Below are 21,049 nucleotides of genomic sequence, written 5' to 3'. Positions count from 1 at the left end.
TTGCTTCAGGTTCAAATCCACCGACAAATAAATTTGTTCCATGGAATGAACCATTCACTATGATAACGAGTGCAACTGAAGCTAGTGGAACAGTTACTATTACAACTGTAACCCAGCAACTATTTCGAACAAAGATGGATTTTAATGAATGTTTCATTCATCCAAAGTCATTCTCTTTAGACCCTAACATTTATACAGAACTTGTAGAACATTATACAAACGAGGCTTTATGTTTTCCTGTTAAAGTTATGGATTGGATTCCTATGGACGGTTCATTCTCAAAGAATACAGATAGTTCAAGTGCAACATTTACAGCAGCTTATACGCCTATTAATGTTAAAAGTATTTGGGCACTATTTAGAAAGAAAGACAACTATTATGTTAATTTTGAGAACCCTAAGTTTAAATATCTTCAGCTTTCCATGGGAGCTTATGGAAATATGCCTGCAGAACCTGAAAAATCATATGGACCTGTATTTTATGAAATGGTTGCGAACGCTTGCAATACAAACAATGATATGATAGGATTTAATGAAGATGTTATGAGGTCATTGGTGGATGATGGTAGTGTGGAACATAAATGGGATAGCTATGACAACACACATTTCTTATGTGGTTTTCCAACAGAAGTGGACTTTTGCTTCCAACAAGGTCAAACATCTACTGCTCCAATAACATACAAATTGTCTGTTAAAGGACCTATTGAACTAGCAACTGAAAACGTACCAAAGCCACTTATTGGATTTATGAGGGATTGTTGCTTTGCCATTCAGGTGCGTGCTAATGGCATCCCCATAATAAGATTAGATGACTATAACTTAGCCACGGACGACAGTGAGGAATAAAGGATGAACGTTTATTTTTAAAGCTTATAAATGAGTTCTTCATCAAGCTCTCGCGAACCTTCACCATCTATGAAACAAACTTTACAAACGATTATGGAGCACCTATTGAATATTTCTTACGAGCTGCACAATGGCAAAGAGCAGTTTCACCAAGGTTAGGTGTTCCACCAGCTCCTGTCAAAAATAGCATTTGGTCAAGTCCTTATATAAGATATGGTCTCCCACTAGGTTTGCTAGCTACAGCAGGAGCAGTTATGATGTTGAAAAGAAATAAAGCAAATGTTGTAAATAATACTGAAGTAGCTGAAGTTAAACAAACTCCAACACATTCGCCAAAACCAACGCCTTCACAAGCAAAACCTTCAATAACTCCTGAACCTATGGAAGTACAAACTCCTGTTCAAAAGTCAACTCCTAACCGACTCCAACATTTAAACCAGAACCCACGCCTCAAATAAATCGTAAACTCCTGCGTTTCCTTACTGAAAAAATAACGTTATTTTTATTTAATATTAAAATTTTTATTTGATTGAAATGACGACTAAAGTCACTGAAGCAATGAAACAAAAGTTTTTGGTAGAATACATTAAATCAGGAACTATTCCAGAAGGTTTTTACATTCATACTATGAAGGATGGTAGAGTTCAGTTTAGAAAGATAAAGCAACCATTAGATAAAGAAGGAATTTTGAGAAAGATTAAACTTCATGAGGACAACATTGCTGAACTTAAGAAGAAGTTAGAAGAGTTGGAGAAAGGAAGAGAGTTATAAAGTAATGAATTCAACGGGTGAAAAAAGAGGTGAAAAAACAGGTGAGATCTCACCACTTCACCTAAATTTATTTTTGCGCTATGTTTTCATACGTGTGAGGGTGGTGATATCATTAATTTTTAAGTTTATTTTTAAGTTTATTTTTATTTTATTTTTATGTAAATGACAGAACAAAAGCAACTCATTCGAATTCCACAGTATAACAAACATACATTTAAACATTTATTCTTCCTTCCTGAGCATAACATGTTCTTTCAAATACATCCGAGACCAGTTGACTTTTCATTGACTGTGTATAAAGATAGAAATAGTTATATCATTAAACCATACGATGACGAAGGTAAGTTATGTAAATTGTACGTTAAGAAGTTAGAGAAAGTTTATGGCTTCAAGTATGACTACAATAGGGTTAACACTGATGATGAAGATATTGAGGAAAATTTATGAGAACATTAGTGAAGTCGTTAGTGAGAACGATAGTGAGAACGTTTATTTTTACATTAGTGAGTTCGTTAGTGAAGTCATTTATGTGTCAGATGGTTTTGTAAATATTTAAGGTTGAGTTGGTGTTATGGTTGTGTTGTAAAATTTACGTTAACGGTTTCGTAAATATTTAAGGTTAAGTTAGTGTTGTCGTTTGTGTTGCAAAATTTACGTTAACAGTTTTGTAAAGTGTCAAATTCACAAGTATTGGGTAAGGAAGCGCGCAGTGCCTCCGTACCCAAGACTTGTATACTAACTATATCAGTATTAGAACTGCAACAAATATAATGATAATACTTAGCAATAAGTATATTTGTTGCAGTTCTAATACTCATATACTATTTCATTCAATGTCATTGATATTCATTATAATTTTTAAGCATCTGAAATATTTTCACAAAATAAATGAGTTTCAATGAAACATATATATGCTTGCATAACACAATAAAAAAGCAGTTTTGGCGGAAATGGATTACATTACTTAAAAGAATAAATTTATTCATTAATATAAGATAGAATAGCAACGAGAATACTAAACTATACAACATATTGAAGAATAACTTAATTTTTCTACAATAATATTTTTATGAAATATATTTTGTAATATTGAATGTCCACTTTCTATTGCTATTAAACAAAAGTCGGATGATATTGTTAAATTGTTAATTGATCATGGAGCTGATGCCAATGCTAAAGTTGCTCAATTTCATTTCACATCATTCATTATTATATGAATTTCTCTTTCAATTCATATTAATCATTATTATATGAAATTCTTTTTCATTTCATATCAATCACTATTACATAGTATTCTCTTTCAGTTTATATCAATCATTATTATATTGGATTATCTCTCATATCATATCAATCATTATTCTATTATAAACTCTTTCATTTCATATCAATCACTATTACATTTTATTCATTTACACTTCATATTGATCATTTTTTTATCAAATATATTTTGTAATATTGAATGTCCACTTTCTATTGCTATTGAGCAAAAGTTGGATGATATTGTTAAATTCTTAATTGATCATGGTGCTACCACAGAATCAATTTCTAATATATGACATTGGTGTATTAAAATATAATCATGATAAGTATAAAAATGAAAATATGTATATGAAAAGTGACGTTTTTTCATAATCCTCTGGACAAAGTAGATTTTTACTTGAAAAATTTTGCGCGAACGCGGAGCGAAGGCTCGAGCGAAGCGAGAGGTCTGAGCTCCGCGTTCGCATATGAACATTCAAAAAAAGCGCGTAGATTCCAAATATGCCCTATTTTTTTCCTTTTTTTTTCCTTCCTCTTCTCTTTCTTCTTTCCTTTTTTTCCTTTCTTATTTCTATTTAATTTTGAAAAAATTATTTAAAATTCAGAAAGTATTGCACTAATGTTTGATATATTAGAACTATTTGAACGGTTTTATTTGGAATATATAAAATAAACATAAAATTTTAAAAAAATTAAGAAATAAATTTTTATTCAAACAATAAAATGATAAGGAAGAGAAAACTGGAGCCTAAGAGAAATGAAATCAGGTTAGAGGTTTGATGAATGAGAGAAATCTGAGACTTATGAGGAGAGCTTGATGGAATCTGAGGAGATTTGAGAAGTAATGAGTGGATTGGAGGATATCTGAGTGGTATTGAGTAGAATGGAGGAGATCTGTGTAGAATGGAGGAGAGTTTGAGTAGAATGGAGGAGATCTGAGTGGAATGGAGGGGATGTGAGTGGAATGGAGGAGATCTGTGTAGAATGGAGGAGATCTGAGTAGAATGGAGGAGATCTGAGTAGAATGGAGGAGAGTTTGAGTAGAGCGGAGGATATCTGAGGAGATCTGTGTAGAATGGAGGAGATCTATGTAGAATGGAGGAGATCTGAGTAGAATGGAGGAGAGTTTGAGTAGAATGGAGGAGATCTGTGTAGAGCGGAGGATATCTGAGTGGAATGGAGGAGATGTGAGTGGAATGGAGGAGATCTGAAGAGAGTTTGAGTAGAATGGAGGAGATCTGATGGAATTTGGCTAGTAATGAGGAGAATGGAGGAGTAGTGAGGGGAGTTTAATGGAAAGTGGTTTGTAATAAGGAGAGTGGAGGAGTAGTGAGGGGAGTTTGATGGAAACTGGTGAGTAAAGTCTATCATACTCAAGGTGCTCTTATGGTCCAACTGTGTTGTTTGATCCGGCTTCTTTAAATGATAATGATATAATATAATTGAAAATTGATGGGTCTAAGCGGTTAGACCCATCAAAATGAGCATCCCTAAGGCTTGCTATACTTGTAGAATGTAAACGAGGAATTCGAGTACGAATCGCTCGAATACTTCTACAAGTATGGCATAACCGACGCTAAAATAACGCTTCACACGGGCCATAGAAGGGTCTATTTTGCTTAGAAGGTAGATTGTAAGTTATAGAAAATCTAGACAATTGAGTATGAATTGAGAAAAAGATGTCTCAAACCGCCGACAATATTGAGAAAAATGTTTTTTATCCAAGACAGTTGATAATAAATTGTCTTTTCTCCAAGACATTTGAGAGAAAACTGTCATTAGAGGTAGGGCAACGATAGAAAATTTTTGGAAAAAAAGTTCGGAGATCTTAAACGTATCATATTCCCTGCATGGTTTGATATCTTCCGCCATGCGTTGTGCCAAACATATTGACACTTTCCAATAATTAATTTATGGTATGAGTCACAGAGTTAGATTATAAAAAGAAAGTAAATAATTGCAATTAGAAATCATATATGTCGGAAATCAAATGTTGATGAGCAGAAACCTTTTACTCATCATAAAAGAGATAAATCACTAAAGATTTGTATACATTAAAATTTGATATTTGGTGCTCGAAAACTGTCTGATGGGACTCCTCCAAAATGAACCAATCTATCGCTGAGGACCAAATTAGATGATATGGATGGTGTATTCTCTAATTCTAACTTAGGAAGAATGGGAACAAAACGAATGACGACAACAACATGTCAAACATAGATTAAATATCTATGAATCAATAAAGTATACGTGCATTGAAGGTGATAACGATCACTTGAGGCTTATAACTCTTTGACTAAATTATGCAATAATTAAATATAATCATTTTTATATTTTTATACTGATAGTAATTAATATACTATCCTGCTTAATAAATGGTATGATCAAATTTGTTTGAAAATTTAATTATGTATATGAAACTATGTCTTCTATATAAAAATCAAAATTTTCGGACGAACCTAGATTGAACCTTTATGAAAATCTATCATTTTTGTTAATTGAGTTAATATGAATCTTTTACATATGTATATATAGCATTGATAGCTTATATAATCATGGTTTATTCCATATTAACATATTTTTTCAGTTAAATTTGTTAATAATATCATGTAACAAATTAATTCAAGATTAGAATGTCTACAAAATGCTAACAAATAAGACAAAATACGATTTCTCGACTTAAATTTTAATATGGAGTAGTTTTTCGTTTAAATCTAATTAAAAATGAATAAAAACTTATCTTGTACTATTTTCATTCAAAGATTTTAATAATGTAAATCATGCATTTTCATAATTCAGTACAGTTCTTTTTAGAATTAAAGTTGATGAGGATGATATTTGTGATTTAAAATAATTTGTTAATGTTCACCTTTTATTCATCACCTTGTGGTATGCCCTAAAGCAATAGCATTATCAATTCTGCTGAATTGATCAACTCAAAATTCCAAAAAAAATTCAAAATTTCAAAAATGAAATTAAACAATTTGAATTTTCACATGAAAAAATCAATTTCGAAAAAAATTTGGAAAATCAAAGTATTTGATAATTAGTCAAATAATCAATTTACATCGTTTTTACTCATAAAAAACAACTAATTTTTGATTTTGATATCATATTTGATAAATACTCATTCCAGAGTTGACGTAATGTATTAATTATTGTTAGAGATATTGCTTTCGCAGCAAAATTCTTATTTCATGAAAGAAAAAAAAATGATTTTATTCCAACAAAAACAAGTAAACAGATGAATGGAAACGTACTATATTTTCATAAATGTAGTAATCAGCGTGTCAGCTTTTGTTTATCATGTTCGAGTCAAAATGTATTAACTTGTAATAAGAAATATTCGAAGATTATATGAAGTATTGAGCATTCTTTGTAGAAATATTTGTAATTCATTACTAACATATATAATAAAGTTGTTTTTTTTTCCTTATTGCAATAATTTTGTCTGATTTTAATAACTTTTCATGTATACGAGTTGTGTGAATATGCATCATAATATGCGTAAATATACTTATTTGCGACGAATAATGTGGTTGCATAATGGAGGTGCTAAATTTTGATTTTTAATATGGGGCTTTGGTATGTATAATCATGTTCTTATCTCAACGTAGGAGTATTGGTGCAATATGATTAAAATTTACGAGGTTGATCTTAAATTGAATAATTCTGGAGTATAAATCACAATGCAGCTAATTCTATGTTAAAGATAGATACAGATTGTAGTAATCAATTAGGGAGTACAAATTCATTCTTTCATTTCTGTCGTATTGAGCAGAAAGGAAGAGATCATAACCCTAGGAAAAAAAGCCCAAATTTGTCACTTTTCATAGTACGTTAAACTCAATTCGCTCGGCGAATGCCGAGCACACGTACTCATCATTCAACATAATATTCTCATTCTTTGGTTATTATAGTGCCAGACAACACAAGATTTCAAAGAATTACTTGAGTTTTCAATTAATCTTAATCCGATTTTAGATTTATCGAGAACTCCATCATCACAATCACATACTTCAGTGCGGTAACTACAATTATCCATATACAGAAGGAAGTTCTTTTCGAACAACTCATTTGGAGTCTGTTTTGGAAAGAACTTCTTTCTGTCCGACTTAATTTCATAGTTCCTGATCAACCAAAAGACAGAAACCACACACTATCTACTTAGGAAAGGAGTTCTTTCTAAATCTTCCTTAAATTGAGATTTTACGAGAGATAACCCTTCTATTGCACTTAAAAATGAACATTTTGATATCTTTAGTATCACACATGGTCATATATAGTATTTCATCTACATGAATACATTCATCTTTCGAAGTCTCTCATTAAATGGGAGGCTTCGAAAGATGAATCGTTTTATTCATACAACTTTAAATCTCGAACACATTTAGAGAGTGAGTATATCATTTTATTCTTGTTTTGAGTTTATTCTGATTCAAAATTGCAGTGAAAACAGAAGTTCACACATCATATCTGAATGTGAGCTCATCTATACTTATACGATCTCAATACCTCCACTCTAAGCATAAGAGGTGAAGTTATATAAAAATTATCAGATGCGTTGAAGTCTCAAAAGTATTGCCTGAATGCTTGTTTCATATTTGTCCAAGTAGTTTCAATGAATAAATGTATTGTTTTTTATAATTTCGATTTATTTTTAGAAAATATTCAATATAAACCTTTATTGTGTTATTTACATCTCATAAATTCTCTGTCTAAATCATATAAAAGCGCGTTTTACCCCTATGAATCAAGAAATTCATTCAATATTCATGGTATATTTATTAAATTTATACGATTTACTAATAATCAATATTATATCCTCATAAATAGCAATATATTTTGGTAATCTATGATAATCATATACAATATTTGAAATCAAATTTTCATTAGTTTAGGTTCCTTGTTAATAGTAAATCATTATATTTATTACTAATAATAAAATCTATGTGTCGTATTGAAATTCAATAAAATTACTTATTCGGTCCAAAAAAACAAATTAGATAAAATTTTTCTTTTTTTATGTAATTTTTGTTTATCATTTTTCTCAAGATCCTAAGTTATGTTCTAACTTTTGACATCATATCCTATCATGCTAGGCTATATATTATAGCATATCCAAAAGGCAAGGAAATCTATCAGAGATAGGGCTGTACAAAATCGAGAAAAACATTGCCGTGCGGTAATATAGGGTCAAAAAAATCGCGCCTCGGCGGCTCCGCCGCCTCGGCACTATTAAGTGCGCATTATATTTAATATGTCCTTTTTTTTCTTTTTTCTTCTTCTTTTCCTTTCCTTCTTCCTCTCCTTCCTCTTCTTTCCTTCTCCTTCTCTTTTTACAACAACGTCGAAGATCTTCGAATTTGATTGTTGGAAAAGCATCTATTTCAGATAAAGGATGCCTTTCTCACAGTCAACATACGAGGGTCAGATAGAATACATATCAAGGGTACGGAGGCACTGCGCGCTCCTTACCCATTATATGTGAATTTGACACTTTACAAAACCATTAACGTATATTTTACAACACAAACGACAACACTAACTTAACCTTAAATATTTACAAAGCCGCCAACCACTTCACCTCACTAACGACTTCACTAACGAATTCACTACCGTCCTCACTAAATAAAAAATAAACTTAAAAATAAATGATATCAGTTAGTATACATATCAAGGGTACGGAGGCACTGCGCGCTCCTTACCCATTATATGTGAATTTGACACTTTACAAAACCGTTAACGTATATTTTACAACACAAACGACAACACTAACTTAACCTTAAATATTTACAAAGCCGCCAACCACTTCACCTCACTACTGTAAAAATAAACGTTCTCACTTATAAAAGTATTGCAACTCCTCCCATTGCTGTGCTTCACATAACAGCTCATAATCTTCTGACTCACTTTCTTCTTCATATAGGTCAAAATCACTGTCAAAATAAATGTATGTAAGTTTTGACAAAGCTAATGAAACACGCTTACCGTTTGTATCTATTGCTTGTATAAACTTTCCATTATGCTTGTAGTCATAAACGCTCAAACTAACTTTACCCTTTCTCCCTCGTATCTGATAGAATGTATTTTCACGAGGAACGAAGAACAAGTTCTTGAACCCATGACCGTTGTATTTTGTTATCTCAATAGTTTTCGTCATTTATATAAAATTAAAATAAAAAATAAAATAAAAAATAAAATAAAAATTAATGATATCACTACCGAGTGTGGTAGAATTTACGAAAAAGTGACACTTAACCTTAAATTTCCAAACACTATTTTTTGATTGTATTTTGTTATTTATATATTTATATATATATGTATATTTATATATATATATGTATATTTATATATATATATGTATATTTATATATATATATGTATATTTATATATATATATGTATATTTATATATATATATGTATATTTATATATATATATATGTATATTTATATATATATATGTATATTTATATATATATATGTATATTTATATATATATATGTATATTTATATATGTATATATTTATATATGTATATATTTATATATGTATATATTTATATATGTATATATTTATATATGTATATATTTATATATGTATATATTTATATATGTATATATTTATATATGTATATATTTATATATGTATATATGTATATATTTATATATGTATATATTTATATATGTATATATTTATATATGTATATATTTATATATGTATATATTTATATATGTATATATTTATTAGAAACTGCTTCATGCTATGTTGAGTATTGTTGAATTGGAAACTGCTTCATGATGCATTGAGTATTGTTGAATAATTTGAAGTAGTGGTTTTTGAAATCAGCACCCCTATGAGAGCGCTGGCGACCGAAACACCACTAGTAAGATTGTGTATTAGAAACTGCTTCATGCTGTGTTGAGTAAGCTTCGAGATCTTTATCAGACCACCTTTAAATTAACCACTCACATTCTCACTGTGGTCCATCTAAAATTTGTAAACTTTATGACATAAAATTATATTATATGCAGGATCCCACCTATTACTTAATCTTTTTGGAATAAATGTTTTATAATATTTATCGATTGATTGTAATTTTTTGTATAAAAAAGTTTTTTATTTATATTAAAAATATATTCGGTTAATGATATTATCTTATAATTTGTAAATAAATCTAGTAATAAAATAACTTTAATAGTTGGTGTCACTTTTTCGAAAATTCTGGTTTTTTCTTCACGCGTATGAAAACATAGCACAAAAATAAATTTAGGGTAGATGGTTAGATCTAACCCGATTTCTAACCTCATTTCTACCCTGTTGAATTCATTGCTTTATAACTCTCTTCCTTGGTTTCTTTTTAGTTGCTTTCTTAACATCTGTCTCCAACTTGACTGTCTTTCTTCTTCGTCCGTAATGATACCAATTACTTCCACCAGTCAATGGGTCAAATGGTCTTTCGTAAGGGTTTCCATACATTCCATAGGGACCATACGGAAGAACTACTGTGGAGAAGAAACATTTTCTTTAGTTCCATCGACTCTATTTAAATGCATTGTTTCACCTTTCATCTGGTCATTAAAGTCTTTTGCGTGTTTTGCAAACTCATCGTCCTTTCCTAAAGCATTTTCTGACTCAGTCGCAACCAAATTGGATGCTTTATTTATGAGCCCTATTTTATTTAATCTTAACTTCTTTGCAACCCAGCCTCCAATCTTTCCTTTATTTGCATCTAATGTCTTTGAAACCCTTCCTCCACTCATTTTATTTACTGCGTCATAAGCTCCAAGTGCTTTTGCTCCAAATGCTAATGCTTTTGTTCCCATTGCGCCTAAAGCTGCCCAAGCTACCATTTACACCATATTAAAATCATCTCTCTTCAATATTATCTCATAAAAGCTCTCGTTACTGGAGAAAGTCAATGAAACATAAACGTTCTCACGGGCTTCGCCCTCACCGCTTTGCGGTCTATCTAACTTATTTCTTATATCATCTATACGCTTCAAAATGTCTGAACAATTGCTAACATCTTCTACAACAATTATTTCATCATGAATGACCTTCAAAAACAAACTCATTTAATATGCAATTAAAATCATCTCAATAATGAGTCCATCCTTTCCGTCTTTAGGTAGCACAACATCTTTCATTGAAGAAGGTTCGACAAGTCTTATGTTAAACTTACTGACAAAGTTTGTTATACTATAATGCTTCGGCGGCGAATACATATAGTTTGAAAGACATAATATAGATTCTTCAGCAAATTCACTTATACTGGATTTTATAACAATGTTCTCACGAGACCAAATACCACCAATTGACAATCTTGTAAGCAATCCTGCTGAACCTTCTACTGTAAACGTCGATGGTAACATTCCACGAAGGTCATCTATTGACATCTTTGAGTCACTGAATTTAAATATTTTCTTAAAGCAATCGTCATTATCTAACCATGCAATAGCTTTGAAGTTTTCATTCGAATATACATCTGCTTCATTAAATGTAAAACCTGACTTCTTTGCAGAGACGACTTTAAAATCTATTGAGTTTGTTTCAAAATTATATGCTATGGTAACTTCTGAAGGTAATGGATGTCCTTCCGCAGTCAGTTGTTCTCTCACTACCGTTTGAAGCTTTGTGTTAAAAACTTTCATGTCATCTCCTGTGTCTAGTTCACATACACAGCAACAGGAAACTATCTTGCTTCTTTGTTTCATCATTATACTCAAAACATTAAAGTTCTTCAATAATATTGTTCTTCCTGCTGGAATACTTCGAACCTGTCTGATTTCAATAGCTTTCTCACCTCCTACATACTCTACCCAGTGTCTTGGATATTCATAAGTATACTGACTTTCTTGAATTTTGGTAGGTTTCATCATAACGTGTTCATAGTATATCTTTATACTCTTGTCAGTTAGACTCGGTGCTATGTTCTGAATATTTCTGACTTGCATTTTTAATGGAGATAAAATGAAGCATTTAATACATGATGTAGATGAAGGACATGAATGAAACTACAGACAAACTTAACTCTTCTCTTATTCTTCCTTTCAGCAAAGATGAGTTCTGTTCAAATGGTGTTTATTTCTATTGTGGAAAGATGGGTTCAGGTAAGACATTTAACCTCATTCGTCATATACTCATAACAGAACGTTTAGGAAACGACTCTTACTATGACCAAATCATTATATCAGCAACTTCAGACTCTATGGACTCAACAGCGAAAACATTTATGTCAAAAGTTCAAGCCTCTGTCGTTAAAGTTCCAGACAGTGAACTCATTGAATTTCTTCAACGTTACATTCGACGTAAGAGGAAATATTATGCCATCGTTGAATTTATACAGTCAGGAATGCAAAAGACTTCTGAGGAGATGGAAAGAATTATTGACAAACACCACTTACGTCAATACTCAGGAGTTTACGATATGAAACGACTGACAAACTACATTCTATCAAAACTTTCAAAATACCCCTTCAAAAAATATCCTTCAAACACTTGTTGTTTGTGACGACTTCGCCGGAAAAGGTTTAGTGTCAAAACCAGACTCACCATTAGCTAACATCATTACTAAAGTCAGACATTACCACTTAACTGTAGCAATACTTATGCAAACATGGAGGTTTTTAGCTTTAAACATAAAACGTCTCATAACTGACTTCGTTATCTTTCAAGGTTTCTCACGTATGATATTGAACTCATTTGGAAACAGTCAGGTATAACATTACCTTTTGAAGAAATTTGGGAAGCATATAAGTCTCTCATCTCTCCTCGTTCATACCTTGAGATTCATATCATGACTAATACCATTAAAGTCAAAAATATTCCATGGGAACGACCAACATTGTTTTAAAGTTTAACCTTCAATTGACTGATGGTAAACAAATTCCATGCATCTCTGTCGCCATTTCTGTTAATATTTTTGCTGTCATTCATATCATCCACTTCCCCATCCGTTAGCTTTTGAGGATATGCGTTAGAATAGCTGTTCTTAAATGAAGGCTTTTCACCTTTGAGAGCATAAACTCTATAACTTTCTGCATACTTTATGTTTGAACCTCCTGAGCCATCATTGACATAAATTTTTATAGGCTTCCACCCTTTGTTCATGTTCCTGCTTCTTCCCTTAGCTCTTTTGTTCAGTAGTTCTACATCTTTATACACAGCACCTGTCTCAGTGAATTCAACAATATTTTCATTCGTTAGCTTTACATTCAAACCCTTGTCGAGTATATTGTTCATTTCATACATATAAAAGGTTTTTATTCTATATGAAATGAGAAGCAAATCCATCTTAGCTGGTGCCGTTAATGTTCCAATTGAACCAACATCAAATGTTGACTCACGAACGACAAACAATATTGTCATAAAGAACTATAGTTCAGAGTGTTTGAAAGAAAAAGAACCAGAACTTAAGTCGGTGAATTTAAACAGCTTCAAACGCTAACGCTACATCAGATGTTAAGTTAGAGTATCCACCACTGGACCAAATTCTTTCAAGAGAAGCCAACGACAACCCTTACACAAATGTTCAAACAAATCCTTCAGATAACGTAGACCATTACCTTCTTCAGTTATACCAAACAATTTTACTCAAAGACGATAAGAAGCTTTTGAAATCTTATAAGCAAGAACCAAATAATTCTAACAAAGGAGGACCTTGAAAATGTTATATCACGAATAACAGGGAAACAATGTGTCATTGACTATCTCGACCCTGAAATCGAATGCTGTGGTCAAACGCCACTATTCATGAAAATAGGTAACATCCGCATCATTGAAACACCAGGAACTACAGGAGTTGAGTTTAAGTATAAATATTCGAACGAGTATACAAAACTTTCACAGACTATAAGCTTTGTTTGAAATATGTTTTAGTAAATTAAAGCAGTCAGTAGTCAAAAATTTCAAGTTAGCAATTTGTAATATCTATCCAAAACTTCTTCAACAGTATCGAACTCATCTTCATAATGCAAACCTAATCTTATTGACTTGGTGCAGTTTTCACTAACACAATATTTTTCTGTTCTCTTGACTGACATAACTAACTCATTTGTTTCATCAAACAGCAACAACCAAAGTTCATGACCTAATACATAACATTCATACTTTATATTTTTAGCTCTGAGTTCTCTTGTAAGCTGTTGCATTTAATATTTTCTAAAAAGTCAACTTCAACAGTCATTCGCACTGGTGCCTTCAGTTCTACAGGCTCTCCTTGAAAGTCAACAAGTCTGAATTGCATGTCTTTCAAATTATGAGGACTAATGCGAACCCATTTACCTAAATGAGTTGCTATGACAGGAACGTTTGGAATGAACATTGAATTGACTGCATAACAGAAGGATTTATATTCTACTGAACCTTTACTATTAACTCCTGAAATACCTGTGACATTAGCTATTTTTGACTCAATGTACAAACAATTGCCATAACATACGTATGGAACAGATTTCATCTCAATCGTTTTGTCAACACTTTTCAAAGGAAATGTCATATGGTATGCACCCAGAAGTTGACTCTATGACTCATTCGTGTTATCTTAAACTCCTTCGCATAACTGAACTTCAAAACTCCTGCAATAAGTTTAACATTCATTAAGTTTTCTTCGTTATCCTTGTTTATTGTAGTATTTATGAGAGCATTTAACACTCCAGCTAATGTTTCCATCTTATATTCTACATTATTGTGAAATCTTATTTCGTGCTTCTTTCCATCTATTTCAAGCTCCATGAAATCTGTTTCATCTGTTATAACGAATGAAGCGATAGTATTGAAGTCAACCATTCTGAATGCAAGCGCCTCATTCTGTAGACCTAAGTTTGTTTGTAGCTTTACTGTCCCGTATTCGTTTGGGTCTGTACTTTGCAAATAGAACAACATTTTATTCTCATTAAAATATGAGTATAGCTGCATATGCGTATGAAGCTGACAGAGCTAAACGTTTATATTTTGGTCAATACTCTCTCACACTTACTGACAAATATATTGTTATTTCTGATGGAAATACTGAGAAATATATAACATGGAAGGACTATGAAAAGTTTGACCCTATTTTAACTCCATGTACTATGCCATTCATTGTAAATGGTGAAGTTGTCATGAAGAACGACACAACTGTTTATAGGTCTGTATATGAAGCTCTTGAAAGCATTCTTAACTTCAATCCTTCAGGGTTCGATACAAAAACAACTCCTTCGACAATGCCATTCATTGTAAATGGTGAAATTGTGTCAAAAAATAATGAAACAGTGTATAAGTCAGTGTATGAGGCGCTGAACTATATGCTTCATTTCAATCCTTCTGGTTTTGACCCACAAATAACTTCATGTACTATGCCATTCATTGTAAATGGTGAAATCGTCATGAAAGATAACACAACTGTCTCAAAGTCTGTTCGTGATATTTTAGACTACTTGCTTCATTTGGGTCCTACAGGATTTGACCCATATACAACTCAATGTCAAGTACCATTCATAAACGACTCAGCAGAAATAAAACTCAAAACGTCAACAGTAGATGAAGCAATTGCTGACTCATTGACAAAACTTCTTGATATAATAATGAGGTTCAATACATTCAAAACAACATATGAAACCTTTAAGAAAAATTATGACGATTTCTTTAAAATTACATACATCGAGCCTTCTGCTCCTCAAACACCAGACTATGCATGCTTAAAATAAAGGCTGCACGGACACAAGTTAGAACATTGACTTTTGACGGAGATAATATCGTTAGAGACGTTACACCTGGAGACACATTACTTACGAAAGAATACTTAAAAAGTCATATCAGTGATTTTGTGAAAGTAGAACAAAGTGGAGCAGGTAAGAGTTGGTTAGGGTGGTTGTTTACTTTATTTTCATCAGGTGTAACAACTGCATCTCTTATAACCATGCAAAGTGAGATAGATGCACTCTGGGCTTTTCTTGGTGGCATAGATAGCATGAAGTTTTATGTTGAGTTTGCTAAATTACATGGAAATACAGGAAGTTTCTTTGACGGTCTCAAAAATTTATGGGGTAAAGTAACATATAATACAAAGAAACTAACTAACTGGGCACTCAAACGTAAAAATATGTTCGACGGACTTGCTTACAACCCTCGTCTCGGAATTATTGAACCAATTAATTTACATCCTTTAATGGCAGCAAGAGATTTAGATGAAGGAGGACAAGTGGTTCAAACAATTGTTGAAAATCTACTGAATATATATCCTGAGTTTAAAGAAGTTTTAACAGCAACAAACACAACAATTCGTGAAAACTGTATAGTGTTTAACACTGAAGATAATATTTTAGACTATATGTTCGTTGTTTTAGGTCAGTTAGCTAAGACAATAAAAGAGAAAGGTATTGACTCAGTCATAACAGTTGAAGATGTAATGTTAAGAAAGACTTTTGACTCATTGTTTCAAGAACCAAAAGAAGTAGTTAGTCTTTATGAAGTTTTGAACGCAATGCTGACAAAAATAAATGAAAGTGACACTGGTAACATAAGTGAAGCAAAAGTTGTTGAACTTCTTTCACAAAAAGCAGATAAAAACCATGTTCATTATATAAGTTCAGACGAACAGATTATAACGGACTACCATGGATATTTAACACAGGATGAAGAAGTGAAGACAAAAATGTTAATGAAAGAAGATATAAATACATTCGTGCTAAAGGTTATGACATAAGCTGTACTGTACAGTATGACACAGGTAAAGCACCAGAAGCATTTGGTTATAACGATGAAATTTATGCTCTACTTTTTGTTAACGGTGTATTAGTTGAACCAAGATTTACTTTGAGAGTTAAGGCAAAAATAACTTTTGAAGATGCTATTAAAAGTAAAGCTGACAAAGATGAAGAACTTGACGCAACGAACAAAGTTTTGAAATCTCATAAACACAATATCTCCGATATAAATGAACTTCAAGCTACATTAAATAGTAAAGCTGACAAGAACCATACACATGAATCCTTCACTACTGTTAGAGCAGACGACATAATATTGAACTATACCCTTGGTTCAAGTGCACCTTTAGAGAATCCAAGTACAAGCGTAAAAGATACCCTTAACTCCTTAAATAACAAATGTATGAACATTGAAGGTCATGTCAGAAACTTTGAAACATATGAACTACCAGCAATGTTAGATAAAAAGCAGATAAAGAACATACACATAACTCCTTCTCAACTGTTGCTATAGAAAGTATTGAAGGAACGGTTGGCGGAACTGGTGGGGATGCATTATATTATAAACCTCCTAACTTTCCACAAGGTTTAACATCGAATGAAAACATAACAACGAAGAAAGACATTAGCTGTAAAAATGTTTATGTCATGGATGATGAAAATAATGTTAAATTCACTGCTCAAGATTTATATGATAAGAAAGCTGACAAAACAGAGCTTCAAACATTAAAGACTGAAATATTGCAAGCTATATATCCTGTTGGTTCTTTATATACATCAATGAATTCAACAAATCCCGCAACAGTTCTGGGTTTTGGTACGTGGCAGCAGATTGTAGACAAATTCTTATACCGTGCTAACTCTTCAAAGCAAACAGGAGGCTCGAAGAAAATTAAAGAAGCAAACTTACCTGCGCACACTCATACAGGAACGACAAACTTTTCTGGCGGCCATAGCCACTCATTAAGAGACCACCCATTATACAACTCAGACTATAAAGCTGGCAATGATGTTTTATCTCCATCTTATAACAATTCAGCAAAAAAGACTTTTCGACCAACTGAACCAGGAGGAAATCATGTCCATACTTTCACAACAAATCCAACAGGCTCGGGTGAAGATTATATGCCACCATTTATGACTGTATTCGCATGGTACCGTCTTGAATAAAATCTTTAACTTTACATAAATGAGCTTGAAAGAAGTATTCGAATCATCACCGTGGAGGTCATTTAAGAAGTTCAATGAAGCAGCAAAAAGTTGGGGATTTACTAACAGAGCTGAAGTTAAAAAGTTCTTTGACAAAAATGTTGTACATCAAACAAAAATAAACCCTTACGACTACTTTTTACCAATTTACTCCAACACTCCTGACACATACCAATTTGACACTCTCATTCAAAGCAGAAAAGGAGGACATAAACCATTCCTCATCTTCATTAATGTTAACACTCGTAAAGCATATGCATATCCAATGAGGAATAAAGGAACTCGTGAAGTGTTAAGAGTTTTACAAAAGTTTGTAGCAGAACATAGCCCAAGTACTTTAACATCAGACCAAGACGGTGCATACCTCAGCAATGAAATCACAGAATTTCTCATTAAGCATAACATAACTCACTACACTACTGAAGACCATAACCATAACATACTCGGCATCATAAACCGCTTCATAAGAACGCTCAGAGATTTAAACCAAGAGCGAGACTTTACCGAAGAAACAATGAAACATTTTCTCGAAGTATATAATTCCTCAACACATTCTACAACAGGACATACACCAAATTCAATGACACAACAACAAGAAGAAAAGTATATACAAAAGAAACGAAGTCAAACACAAAATATCAGAAATTCAACACAATTTACCCTCATTCCTGGTACAAAAGTTCGTGTAGTTCTTGACGACAAACCGTTGACAAAGAAACGTTTAAGGTTAAGTCGAAATTATTATATCGTAGACTCTACGCAAGGTAATGGATATCTTATAAAAGCTGCTGACGACTCCATTGCATTTTACCCTCGACATAAATTAGTCGAAAGTAGTAATGGCAAACTTGCTGAAACCATTGACGAAGCAAAGCGAGGAGTGGTTATTGAAATACTTGGCTACAACATAAACGATGACACTTATAAAGTAAGATATGAAGGAGGCGTTGAAGATGTTATACCATCTAAGAACTTGAGAGAATCTAAACCAACTCATCTGGGACCATTAGAGCGGGAGTACTGGAAAGATAAAAATATGCCAGAAAGAATAAGAAAATTCTTCTAAACTTTTTCATTAGATGTAAATCAGACATGAACGAGAACAGTCATGATATCATTAATGGTACCATTTATTTTAACATAAAGACGCAAAGCGGCGGGGCATAGCCCATGACCAAAAAATAATGTTTAGGGTAGATGGTTAGATCTAACCTCATTTCTACCCTCAGCCGCTAAGCGGCGAGACCCAAAGGTCTTGAATTTTCATGAATTTCCTTAAGATAGAAAAAATAAAGTTAGTTTTATTTTTATTTATTTTTTTTATTTTGTATGTAAGAACAGAAATGTCAGTCGAAGCAAAAACATTCACTAACAAATATAATGGCGAAACATTCACAAAAGGCACTTATAACGGTATTGAAGTCTTACGTAGAGACAAGGATGGTTACATTAATGCAACAAATATGTGTCAGCAGTTTAGGAAAGACTTTAGAAAGTTGTTGGAAAATAAGTCCTGGGAAGAGTATTATAAGGCATTTTGTGAAGAATATAGCAACAGTCCGAATTTCGGCGGTTGCTTTTTATACAAAATTCATGCAGGAATTCCTGATGAAATCAAACAGGTTAGAGGAACGTATGTAGACCCAAGACTTATAAACTATATAGCAATGTGGGCTTCTCCAAAATATTGCATAGCAGTTGGAAAAATTATGGACTCCATAGACAAGAAAGTTCATGAGAAATTAGATGAAGAAGAACTTGAAGATACAGTAGAGAATGCTAAACCTTTGTTCGAACAAGAAGTTAGAAAAATGCGCGAAAAACAATTAGAACATGAACGTGAGATATGTTATGGTTATAGAGATTCTCCATACGAACTAGACCAATGGGAACAAGAAGATTTAAAGAGAGAATTTAGAGAATATGAACTCGCTAAGATAGCATTAGAAGCTGCAGAAAAGAAGTTAAAAGTTTGGGGTCGTTTTGTACAAAAATATTGTGAGTAAATGAACCATTTATTTTTGTCATAAATGACCAAAAAATAATGTTTAGGGTAGATGGTTAGATCTAACCCGATAACTAACCTCTTTTCTACCCTCAGCCGCTAAGCGGCGAGACCCAAAGGTCTTGAATTTTCATGAATTTCCTTAAGATAGAAAAAATAAAGTTAGTTTTATTTTTATTTATTTTTTTTATTTTGTATAAAAGATATGATTTCAACAATCGGCACAACAACAATTCAAACAACAGCATCAAACTCGTTAGTCATGAATCCTACGTCAATGTTAGTAGAGATGAAAAGTTTCATTCCTTCTTCATTTACTTTCGAAACAGAAATACAAAGAATAAAGCAAGAACTTTTAACAAGTAATTTAGACTGTACCGCACAGAATGAAGAAAATGAAGAATATCTTTATGACATGCAGGACATTATTGACCATTTACCCAAATTGCCTGAAATCCAACAACAGAAACTCACTATTCATGAATTCGATGAAATAGAAGTGAAACCAACTGACTCAGTAGAAATAAAGAAGTTCATACGTAAAGTAAACTATGAGTTTCGAGGATATCATTGCAACCATAAAGTTATGGACAAAGATTGCGACATGGTATATAAGAACATCTCTGACATATATAAATCGGGGGAGTTTAAGACATACGACAACTTTGTTTCATTAGTTGCAAAATGTGTATGGCAGATTAGAGATAAAGACAGAAGAGGTAAAGTATGGAATGAACAGATAAAACCAACTGCTTTTGAGTTAAAGAAAACCATTGATGCCTTGGTTGTTCTAGCTGGTTTTATTTCAATGTATAACGCAAAAATGAATCCGCAATGTTCTAAATGTAAAGCAGCAATGAGGAAATATAACTACTCCGTCAAAGAGATAGAACGTATGCGAAACGACTATGCTGACTTAAAGAAAGAAGCAGAGAAGCCGGTAGAAAATAAAATGGACATGCTGTCATTTCTGAACAAAAACCATCCAACTGCTGACGATTTCCTTTTATCTGATGTCAAGAAGAAGTATAAAGAAACTTTCGGCATTGTTAAAATTTTTGATATCCTCAGCGAAGAAATAGAAGCTACAAAACTGTTTAGAATCTCACGAATTCATAACGTATATCATGTGAAACGTTTATAAATAATGAGGGTAGAAAAGAGGTTAGATATCGGGTTAGATCTAACCATCTACCCTAAACATTATTTTTATTGAATTCAGCAACAAAATTCTGAGTAAAATGGCATATGGCATGGGTCAAACCGTTGAG

The 21,049-nt window shown here is 32.4% G+C and overlaps 9 protein-coding genes and 2 pseudogenes across 11 annotated transcripts, besides 6 other annotated features; 7 read left to right on the top strand and 4 right to left on the bottom strand.

The window, feature by feature from the left end:
- Nucleotides 1-2,357: part of a mobile genetic element that runs on past the window's edge.
- On the top strand, nucleotides 423-845 carry TVAGG3_0034600 (uncharacterized protein; the record flags this gene model as incomplete). The annotated part of the gene is made up of 1 exon (XM_051220544.1): nucleotides 423-845. One exon carries the CDS (start codon nucleotides 423-425, stop codon nucleotides 843-845), a length of 423 nt encoding a protein of 140 aa, XP_051105530.1.
- On the top strand, nucleotides 1,380-1,616 carry TVAGG3_0034590 (uncharacterized protein; the record flags this gene model as incomplete). Its single annotated transcript, XM_051220543.1, has 1 exon — nucleotides 1,380-1,616. One exon carries the CDS (start codon nucleotides 1,380-1,382, stop codon nucleotides 1,614-1,616), a length of 237 nt encoding a protein of 78 aa, XP_051105529.1.
- Nucleotides 2,222-2,357: a terminal%2Cinverted (terminal inverted repeat of Maverick-1C transposon ID:TVAGG3_0034580).
- A 910-nt stretch (nucleotides 2,358-3,267) lies between these two features.
- Nucleotides 3,268-5,156, bottom strand: TVAGG3_0034570 (uncharacterized protein; the record flags this gene model as incomplete). Its single annotated transcript, XM_001316558.1, has 1 exon — nucleotides 3,963-4,247. One exon carries the CDS (start codon nucleotides 4,245-4,247, stop codon nucleotides 3,963-3,965), a length of 285 nt encoding a protein of 94 aa, XP_001316593.1.
- A 1,555-nt stretch (nucleotides 5,157-6,711) lies between these two features.
- Nucleotides 6,712-6,759: a mobile genetic element.
- Nucleotides 6,760-8,073: 1,314 nt separating this feature from the next.
- Nucleotides 8,074-8,217: a mobile genetic element.
- Nucleotides 8,218-10,112: 1,895 nt separating this feature from the next.
- Nucleotides 10,113-10,227: a terminal%2Cinverted (terminal inverted repeat of Maverick-1B transposon ID:TVAGG3_0034400).
- Nucleotides 10,113-21,049: part of a mobile genetic element that runs on past the window's edge.
- Nucleotides 10,433-10,729, bottom strand: TVAGG3_0034540 (protein of unknown function, DUF4107 family; the record flags this gene model as incomplete). Its single annotated transcript, XM_051220542.1, has 1 exon — nucleotides 10,433-10,729. A coding segment is annotated over one exon (297 nt), but the record flags the coding sequence as incomplete, so codon positions are not given.
- TVAGG3_0034530 (uncharacterized protein) lies at nucleotides 10,955-11,521 on the bottom strand (the record flags this gene model as incomplete). Its single annotated transcript, XM_051220541.1, has 1 exon — nucleotides 10,955-11,521. A coding segment is annotated over one exon (567 nt), but the record flags the coding sequence as incomplete, so codon positions are not given.
- TVAGG3_0034520 (uncharacterized protein) lies at nucleotides 13,990-14,337 on the bottom strand (the record flags this gene model as incomplete). The annotated part of the gene is made up of 1 exon (XM_051220540.1): nucleotides 13,990-14,337. One exon carries the CDS (start codon nucleotides 14,335-14,337, stop codon nucleotides 13,990-13,992), a length of 348 nt encoding a protein of 115 aa, XP_051105526.1.
- On the top strand, nucleotides 15,083-16,234 carry TVAGG3_0034510 (annotated as a pseudogene). The gene has a single exon. A coding segment is annotated over exon 1 (1,152 nt).
- TVAGG3_0034500 lies at nucleotides 16,674-17,734 on the top strand (annotated as a pseudogene). Its single transcript has one exon. A coding segment is annotated over exon 1 (1,061 nt).
- TVAGG3_0034490 (integrase core domain containing protein family) lies at nucleotides 17,754-18,839 on the top strand (the record flags this gene model as incomplete). Its single annotated transcript, XM_051220539.1, has 1 exon — nucleotides 17,754-18,839. The coding sequence occupies one exon, from the start codon at nucleotides 17,754-17,756 to the stop codon at nucleotides 18,837-18,839; it is 1,086 nt and encodes a 361-aa protein (XP_051105525.1).
- TVAGG3_0034480 (uncharacterized protein) lies at nucleotides 19,117-19,779 on the top strand (the record flags this gene model as incomplete). The annotated part of the gene is made up of 1 exon (XM_051220538.1): nucleotides 19,117-19,779. The coding sequence occupies one exon, from the start codon at nucleotides 19,117-19,119 to the stop codon at nucleotides 19,777-19,779; it is 663 nt and encodes a 220-aa protein (XP_051105524.1).
- Nucleotides 19,984-20,922, top strand: TVAGG3_0034470 (organellar and viral DNA polymerase type B; the record flags this gene model as incomplete). Its single annotated transcript, XM_051220537.1, has 1 exon — nucleotides 19,984-20,922. The coding sequence occupies one exon, from the start codon at nucleotides 19,984-19,986 to the stop codon at nucleotides 20,920-20,922; it is 939 nt and encodes a 312-aa protein (XP_051105523.1).

Source organism: Trichomonas vaginalis, chromosome IV, assembly GCF_026262505.1.
Source record: "Trichomonas vaginalis G3 chromosome IV, whole genome shotgun sequence".
Lineage (NCBI taxonomy): Eukaryota > Parabasalia > Trichomonadida > Trichomonadidae > Trichomonas > Trichomonas vaginalis.
The sequence above is the reverse complement of the archived record's forward strand: the minus strand, read 5'-3'. Positions and strand labels throughout refer to the sequence as shown.